Genomic DNA, 9,570 nt, shown 5'->3' with positions numbered 1-9,570 from the left:
GCGCTGCGCCGGCCGCCGCCGCCGCCAACCAGCGAGCCGCCCCGGGGCGGCGCCGCCGCGGCGCTCTTAGGGCCTGCGCGGCGCCGGCGCCGCCGTTGCGGCGGCGGCGGCGGCGGAGGAGGAGGAGGAGGAGGAAGCGGCCGTCATGGAGGTGCAGGTGGCGCCGCTGCGGGCCTGGGACGACTTCTTCCCCGGCTCGGACCGCTTCGCGCGGCCCGACTTCAAGGACATCTCCAAATGGAACAACAGGGTGGTCAGCAACCTCCTCTACTATCAGACCAACTACCTGATGGTGGCCGCCACCGTCGTCTCCATCGTGGGGTCAGTGCCGGCGGCCGCGGGGGATCTCGTTTTAATAGCAACGCCGCGGCTGCAGCTTTGTGGGGCTGATTTTTTTTTATTTTTCTCTGTTTTTAGGTTAGTGAGCTTTTTATGGTAGGATTTAGGGTGTCCATTTGGGTGGGGGGTTGGGGGTCTTTATTTTATTTTCTTTTTTTGAGGAGATAGGCTGACAGATCTGAGAGCAATCTTCCTTTTCCATTGAGGCTGCTTAAACCACTCGGCACAAATGTGGGGGCTCCAGGTGCCGGGTTTGGGGGGGGGAGGGTTGTTTGTTTTTGGTTCCTGTAAGGGCACAGTATGCCTGGCAGAAGGTAGTGATGGGTTTAAGGGCCGGATATAGCTGCTCTCTGAAAAACTAAATTGCATCCTCTGTGGTGACCTAACGCTTCCTGCTTAAATCTGTCAACAGCAGCTGAGCAAGCTGAGATAAACTTTGCTTTGAATTAATGTAGAACAGAGTTGTTATTACAGTTTTGCATTTTTGTAAAGGAGATGGAATAAATTTCTCTTGCTCCTGATCTAACTCTTCAGTAAGAGCTTTAAATACAAAATATGTTATGGTACGTGTTCATCTCATTTGAGGCAGGACAGTATGCTGGTAGTTTGTTCACATCAGGCCTAGTTTTCCTAAAGAGAATTGGGAAATGACCTAACCATCTTTTGAGTTAAGGCCTATGTGAGTCTCTTTCAAGTCTTTCTTTGACCCAACATCTTAAGCAAGAAACACAGCAGAGGCTGTGATGATTAAGTTTTTAATATGGAAGTAGGAGTAAACTTCCTTTGCTCCCCACAATGGGCAAATGCCTAAATTGGAGGGCTGCCTAGACACTAGGCCAAAGCTGCTTTGATGGCTGTGTGTCTTATCTTGTATGTTGCAAAGGCTTAAAATTCTTTTAAATCTGTTTTTTGTTAGACAAGTTGTATCTAGTTAGGGCTTATAAAGCTCTCAACCCAGACTCCGTTAAGATGCTTTGGATTGCAGTGAGTTTTGAGCTATGTTTTGTGAAAGGAGGGGTCCCAAAATACTGTATTTTCTTCTTTTTGGTGGGGATGTGGTGTAGTCAACTCCCTAGACTATCAGACTGGTAAAAAGAGATGGCAATGCTCTTGCCATTCTTGCACCACTGTCGTCTATGCTTCTGTATTCATCTGCCCTTCTTTAGCAGTGAGATATTGTAGCCAGTTCTAAATGACTAGGCAAAATCAAAGTGGTTCTGGAAAACACGGGGGAAAACTCATCTCCCCAAGAGAGCTTGAGGGGGGGGGGGAATTAAGCAGTTTTGATATCCCTAGCTGGAAAACTGAAATGGCAACAACTCTTACTCAGTCTCCTAAATTCCTTTCCCCTTCTGTACTCTCATCTCTTGTTCAGATCAAGTGTGATGCCTTTCCCACTTACTTCCAGCTCAATATTTCTATTTTGCTTGGAGCGAGCAAGGGAGGGAAGGAAGGTGGAAGGGAGCCACAGAAGGTAGAGATTAACATCAGAACAACTAGCTCTTAATATTGAGTGGTACTTGACTGAGTTAAAAATCCTGGACAAGGAACACTTGGAGTTAGAGCTTAATCCTAGATTTATTTCTTTTCTTTTATTGCACCTCTTAGAGACCTTAATATATGGCAAATCTTATTCTTCTAATGCTGAAATAAAAGGGGAAGGGAGAAGAGCTCTGAAGGGAAGAGAGTAACACTTCAGCAGAGGAAAAACTATCCATTTCTATAAACAGTTTTTACTTGGCAACATCATGGCTTTTAGGAGAAAGGCAGAGTAAGGCAAAGAAAGTTCTCCTGATTACAACTTAGTCATCAATATAAATTTATCTTATTTCCTGTTGTGTTGTGCAGGAATCCCTGAGTGAAAAATGATGAATCATGGAGCTTTTTAGGAACTCCAGAACTTTATGCAGGCCTTGGGGCTGGATTATGCAAACAGCTAATGCAGTAGTCCTTCTGTGATCAAAACTAAACTTGGCTTATAATCAACTCTACCTGATCTTAAACGATCTAATTAGAATGGCAGGTGTGTAACAGAGATAGTGTTTTCAGCATTATTATAACGTGATAGCTGTGGTGGTCCTGGGCTAACATAGAAATTTTAGCTTACAGCTTTCTTGATGCTGGAAGTCCCATGCTTATTTCCATAGTTTCAATTTACTGCCTCTTGTACGAGAGAATTGACATCTCCAACCTTTCACCATCTCTCTTCAAGGTATGGAATAACCTTACTGTTAACGTAGTGGAACTGTAATGAGCTCTACTGCATGGTTCCCTTGTCTCCTCCTCCTCTAGCTGCTTTCTCTAATAGCTACTGTTACATGTAAATAATGATCAGTGTTTTGCCATTGTGTATCTTGCTTTCAACCTACACAAGTAAGCAGGGAACAATAAATCTGTGAATGAGAAACTAAAAGTACTGGATGAGTGCTGCTCTACTCAAACAGGCTGGTGACAGCAGCCTGGTCTCTTTCCTTCCTAAATAATTCCTTTAAGAATGAGTCAGGACTAGTGTGCTCATCTTCCCCCCCCCTCCCAACTCTGACCACTGAAGGAAAAAAGTTGCTAAGCGGAACTGTGCCCCTTCTCCCAGGTGTAGGGGTGCTGACAATAACTGCCCATTCTTGCCAGGAGCCAGGGCCCTATCATCATCAGTGCTTTATAGATGTTTATTAAAAATAGTGCCTCCCACAATAGCTTGAAACTTGTTTCCCCCATCTGAAACTATCAGTCTATCTAATGTGTTATTTGTGCTCTCACCTACTCTCACATGGCTTCCCTGTTTTGCTGTTCAAACTGACTACTTAAACTCATGGGGTTTTATGCTATTGTTGTCAGGTAGTTGCTAAAGATTAATTTTCAAGTCTGATAATATCTAAAAATTATAATGTATTCCAAAGTGCCTTAACTGAAGGCATTCTTAAGAGTCTTCGTTCTCATGTGACTTAATATCCAATATCCAGTACTTAATATTCAATAAACTGCTTTGTCTCTTTGCCTTTTTCCCTTCTGCTCTAAACATCTACTGGCCTCTGTACCACTCCTAGCAATGAAAAAAATGCTTGTTTTCCCAGACCACCACCTTAGCTGACTGACTTGCTTTTAGTAATTCCCTTGGCACATCAAAAACTCTGGAACAGTAAAATGTTTAGTTTTCTTTCTAATGCCTAATGAAAGAGTATGAATGAGTAAGCAATGCATGTTGCTCCAAAACATATGTTGCATACTATATAACTTCATAGAGGGCTGGTAATTTTGGAGAAAGGAATCTAGCTCCTGTTCTTGGAGCAAAGTAAATGAGAGGCAGCCAGTAAGGAAGCAGTGCTTAAATCTTTAGATGCTGAGGGCTATCACCTGGCTGTGACCAAACTTGTTACTGAAAGGACAACATGCCATTCATATTCTTACATACTACCATTATTTACAGCTATATAACCTCACTGAAGTTAGAAGTATGAGGAGAAGGGAGACAGATATTTAACTGTACTCTAATGCCATTAAATGCTTCCTTCCTCATATATTAATTCAACTGCTGTCATCTGCCCACCACTTGGAACAGGGTGGAATACAAGCTCTCTTAAAAGGGAATTTTCATGCTTTTTTGATGTAATGACCTAACTGAGCTGCTCTAAGTAAAAGGATATTCTCAATGATTGCAAGTCTCTTATTCAGGTTTTTGTTTAGACTTGCTTGGTCACGGGAAGGGAAACAGATGTGACAGCAACTGCTGAATAATCACACTGAGCTGATCTTCTAAGATGGAAAAGATTTAAGGATGGAGGGAGCTTGCTCTTGCTTTTTATGTGAACTCTGCTTTCTGGGCTCAGGTTGCAAGAGGCTTGTCTTGCACAAAAGATGAGTCTAACCTGATTGTGTTCCTCTATACCATAGCCATATCTTCTTCAAATAAACAGATCATCTCTTCTGCTGTATCTCCACACTTAGGCACAGACATGTAAAATAACTTGTCAGGAACAGGCAGTGTGGTAAGTCATTAAAAGTCTAACTTTTTGGACTTTCCTTTCACCCATTCTGTGAAACACGTAGGCAGAGTCTGGAAATGTGAATCCTGTGGAAAAAGTAGTATCTCATCTTGATTTATTTTTGCTGGTCAGAGGTATCTGCTTAGCTACCAGTCCTTCCCACGCAGCTACACTCCAAGCTGCTGGTATCTGCGCTGTTCTTGGATACTACTCAACAAATACCACAGTCTTACCCAGAACAGGACAATGCCTGTGGCCTTGTTGCCCTTCATCCAGCCTGAAGCCACGCAAACTGCTTTCATATTATTTTTTTTCTCTTTGCTTTGTATGGAAGCAAATGCTGAGGCAATGCCCTGAAGGACAGCAGGGGTACAACTGCAAGTAGCTGCTGTAGCCCGGAGGCATTGCTGGAACTAACTGTTAATGATGGTCCTTCCTAGTCAGTTTGTCCCAGCTGTTCTGGAGGTTGCAGTATCCTGCCATAGTTGTTTCTGCTTATCGCAGAGAGCAGTGCAGCAAAGCATCCAGTTAGGGAGCTGTCTGTTCTGGGCTCTTTGCACCTCTAAATGGTGTTTAGTCCTGCTATACTGATTTATTTTGAGATAATGAGAACCAGTTGATTTCTTTCCCCCCCCCCCACACACACAGCTTCCCAAGGGTTGTGGGGTTTTTTTTGTTTGTTTTTTGTTTTTTCCCCTCCAAGTCATAAACTCAAGTTACCATAATGCTGCTATGCTTCTAGGTCTGTGGTACATGTTTAAATACTTGAGAGGTCCAATAAATCCTTCATAAAAGGAATTACGTTTAGAAAGTACCTTGTAATATAATTGATGGCTAGTCACTTACCTTATCTCTGCAGTTTTGAAAGGCTTTCAGCCTTTTTGTCTGAGAATGAATCTGTCTTTCTGTGATTTTATCTGGATATAAATAAGGTCAATATCAATGTTATTGGTTCTATTATAAGGTGACTTCTAGGGCTCTTAAACTGATCTTTGTATAGTGCTGCTTTTCCTAGACACTGGTGTTCTGAAATAATTTGCATGTGTTTTTTTTTTTTCTAGTGCTTAGTTATTGTGCTACTGAAAGAGTTATGCCAACTGATCTGAGTAAAAATGGCTAATGGAGATTTGCCTTTACTTGCCTTTGCAATGTCATTGACAGCAAAAAAGCTTCTGTGTAGTAATATTTAGTAAAATCTTGAGTAGCACTGTGAATTACACTGCGTCTTTGGGCAGTTCAAGCAGTAAAGGGGAGCTTGGCATATGAAACACTATCCATTACTGTAATCAACAGCACTGAAGTCTGTGGACACATGGCTAATAATTTGAATACCAGTTTTCAGTGGCAACTGCTATCTCCATCTGTTTTCATGTGGCTCTGAATAACCTCATTTGATACTCACTGTTTCTTTGTATGCATTGGAATGCAGCCCACTTTAGAAAACATGTAATTCAGTTAACTTTACCCTGGAAAATGGGATCTTTTGAATTTGGGGGGAGGGGGAGGTGTGGGAGGGAATATATTGTAGTTTCCCCCGCCTCCTCTTTACATCCCTTACAGCCAACCAGTTATACAGAACCTGTACAGGAAAGAAATGTAGAACAGAGAAGTCTTCAGTCCTTTGCTTCTAAATATGGGAAGGTTGCTCTTCTCCATCAATTTCTGAAGCTGTAACTATATCAGAGGCGTGGATGAGAAGATAAAATGTTGAGAGGAAAATGCGGCAGAGTGGAGTTTTGCCCTACCCTTCGTTCCCTCTAGGATTATCTTGTTTAAGATAGTCAATAGCCTTTGGGAATGAGAAATGTGGTAATTGCAAGCTGTCTAACTGAGTTTGACCAGTTCTGTTCAAAAGTAGCTGGGAAGTGGGGATGAATTCTGCCTCAAGAATCTTGTAAATGTGGTAGTATTTATGTAAATTGGACACCAGTGTAGTCCAGTCATGGGCCACCTCGTCTTGCTGCAGAGGAGTACAGATTAAACTGACTTTTTTTTTTCCAGAGCAATGCTGTTCACTTTTTCCAGCCTGGAAACTTTAGATTGACAGTTCAGAGCTAAATATAACCTGGCTGGCTGCAGGGAGTGACTCAGATGCAACAAGCAGGTCTGCCCTATCACCATTTCCCAAAAGCCGTGCTGGCGCTCCAACATGAGTAGCAGAAGCAGGTGGCGAACCAGCTTGAATTTTAATCTATTTCCATCCAGTTGTCCTGTCTTCTGTTGGCACAACTGAATTAAAGAATCAAGAGGCAGTCTCTGCTTTGAAATAATTCTTAGACAGTGCTCTCTTAGAGAAGGAAGAGCCCTGGCACTGCAGTTAGAGTGTCAGCTTACCAGCTCAGCAACAGATTTCATCTGCTTCTGCAGGATGTCGAGCAGAGATCACAAACTATAGCATCCTCTTCATCAGTGTTGCAGAGTAATGACTCATTGTATCTATTAGTTTTGGAAAATTAAGACCAACTCCAAAGCCTAGCAGAGTAAATCTTGATGACATCTGGCTTTATCTGAGCAGCGTTATACTGCCATGGTAGTTGCAGCACCTCAGAGCATTCAGCAGCAATGTAATTAGGTCAGTGCACAAATAAGCAAGTAAATCAGAGTGCTCATGAAATCACATAGCTTATTAATGTATAATTGAAATATAATAGAGCCTAGATTTTGTGCAAAGTCACAGCTAAATGCTGGGGACAAAACAACCTCTAAGATACTTGGGAAAGTGGTTTGAGCAGGTGATGTTCTCATCCTGGTCTAAAAAAGGGGACACATGCTGTTCACAGTCCAAAGCTGATCCCACCCAATGGCTAGGTTTACTTGGTAACTCTGATAACAATAATAGAATACAAACCTCAGCTGTGCTCCTCTTGCCAAGCCTGGCTCTTCTCATACTTCCTACATGATCTTTATCCTGTACCAGCATTCCTCCTGACTCTGGAACATGCTTGTTTGGGCCTGGGTTTGCATCTGCTGTGCTGATGCTGGTAAGCTCCTTCTGCAGGTTAATAGAAATTTATATTCTTTCAGGTATAAACCAAGAAGAGGAATTATTCAGAACAGTGAAGTAGAAGTTAAATAAGGGATTGAAGTCCAGGTTCTAACCCTTGCTCTGATTCAGTGTGTTCTGGAATCATAACTGTTGGGAAATCCTTCCCTACCCCTCACCCAACCCTTCTTCAATTTACTCTAGAGTTACCTCAGAATCTAATGCTGACTTGGCAAGGGAATGAGTATAACAACTTGTATCAGCATCTTGGTGTTCTCAAAGCCTAACATAGGTTTGCTGTAACCAGTCATTGTTCTTCCTTGAGCAGAAAAGAAAATTTGCCGTGGTAGTGGGGTAGAGAATGACTTTGATTCTCTTCTTGCTGTAGTGAATTACTGTGAAGCTACTTCTAGGTATGCATTTGGACATTAATACCTATGAAGTTTGATGTATAGCATTCAAGATTTAAAAGCATTTAAAATAGCAACTTCCTGTACTCAACATCTTCCCCCCCCCCCCCCCCCGCCTTCCTTTTTCTTTTCTAGACTCTAGACAAGAGTTTTGGGTTTGGTCTTTTGTAGAGAAAAGATCAATCCTTTGTGTAATTGATGCTGGCTTCATCTGCCATTGGGATTTGCTGACTCTGGGTCTGAAGTGAAGTGGCTTTATTAGCCTCTGTGTAAAAATCTGAGGTTGATAAAGGTTTTGATACCAGCAATGACTGACTGACTTCTTAATGCCTCATCTCCTTAGTTACTAAAAGTCATCTAGTGAACTGTGGGTTTAATATGTGGACACAAATAACAAAGGCTCTGAAACATGTTGTGTGTGTTTTTTTTGTTTGTTTGTTTGTTTTTTTGTTTTCCTCCTCTCTCTCCAGATTTCTGAGTCCCCTGAACATGCTTATTGGTGGCACTGTGGTGGTGCTGGTGTTTATGGGGTTTGTGTGGGTGTCGCACAACAAGGATATACTCCGCAGGCTGAAGAAGCAGTACCCAACCACCTTCGTAGTGGCCATTATGCTGTCTAGCTACCTCTTGATTTCCTACCTGGGAGACGTCATGGTGTTCATGTTTGGGATCACACTTCCTCTGCTCTGCAAGTATTTTTCACTTCTCTTGGGGGGCTGGGAAGTAGGAGACTAGATCCTTCCCAAGTAAGTCTGCAGAGTCTAAATTGGCTGTTGGCTTTACTATCTCATTATCTAAAATATCCTGAAACAAAGCTGGGGGTGGTGGGGCAGGGGAGAGCACAAAACAGCACAATTTTTAATGTTATTACTGTTTCAGAGATGCATAAAGATTATTAAATGAGTACTTAGTTATTTAAGCAGCCATTTGGACTTCAGCTTCTTCAGATGATATGGCTTTGAATTTATCTTAAGATGGATGCTATAACAATTATGCATTCGTTGGGCATTAATTATTAATCAGTGTGTTTCTGTTGTGCAGTGATGTTTGTTCATGCTTCTCTGAGGCTTCGGAACATAAAGAACAAACTGGAGAACAAAATGGAAGGAATAGGTTTGAAGAAGACCCCTATGGGCATTATACTGGATGCTCTAGAACAGCAGGAGGAGAGTATCAACAAACTGGCTGACTACATATCTAAAGTGAAGGAATAAACAATTGTAACAAGGCATTTTTACCTGTTGCAGGAGTGTAGTTGCTATTTACTGTTGTTCAAGCTTGCTTTCAGTTGGTGTACAAAGCAGGAAATGCACATGTGGAACAGATTAATACTTGCAGGACACAGGTATTCCAAGGTATTCAGGGCTCCTCTAAGAATATAAGGAGAGTAACTTTTCTATTGTATAGCAAAATGTTCTGGTGTTTACACAAATACATAACTTAAACCTATTTGCTTGTCTCTTTTTGCTGGGCGGTGGGGAAGTGGGCAAGAGATGGGAACCCTATGGAATGCAGTCTTTCCTGCTGTCTTTGTAGCAGATTTGTCTGTTAATAAGAGTAACACCCCTTTTGTCTCAGTACTCCGCAACAGCAATTCAGCCAGTTTATTATACCATGCAACACCTTTAAGCTGGCAGACTTCAAGGGGAGCTGGAATGTATCAAGAGTAGGTGTCACTTGCATTCCTAAAACCCCTGATTAAAGTGGTCTGTAGTGAGATCATGTTGTTAGCTCAAGTGGCAGACAGTTGGAACTGCAGCTCTTTTCTTGAAATGCGTATAGGTTCTTGGTCTCACTTCACATTCCTCCTTTAGCAACCTGAAACAGTCTAAATAGATCTAAGCTTGAAGAATATATT

At 42.1% G+C, this 9,570-nt stretch overlaps 1 protein-coding gene across 1 annotated transcript; it reads left to right on the top strand.

The window, feature by feature from the left end:
• Positions 1–100: 100 nt before the first annotated feature.
• On the top strand, positions 101–9,161 carry ARL6IP5 (ADP ribosylation factor like GTPase 6 interacting protein 5). The gene is made up of 3 exons (XM_062585431.1): positions 101–321; positions 8,183–8,400; positions 8,754–9,161. The coding sequence occupies exons 1-3, from the start codon at positions 146–148 to the stop codon at positions 8,924–8,926; spliced, it is 567 nt and encodes a 188-aa protein (XP_062441415.1). The 5' UTR covers positions 101–145; the 3' UTR covers positions 8,927–9,161.
• Positions 9,162–9,570: the final 409 nt, after the last annotated feature.

Source organism: Rhea pennata, chromosome 12, assembly GCF_028389875.1.
Source record: "Rhea pennata isolate bPtePen1 chromosome 12, bPtePen1.pri, whole genome shotgun sequence".
NCBI lineage: Eukaryota > Metazoa > Chordata > Aves > Rheiformes > Rheidae > Rhea > Rhea pennata.
Note: the sequence above shows the minus strand (reverse complement) of the source record. Positions and strands in the feature narration are given on the sequence as shown.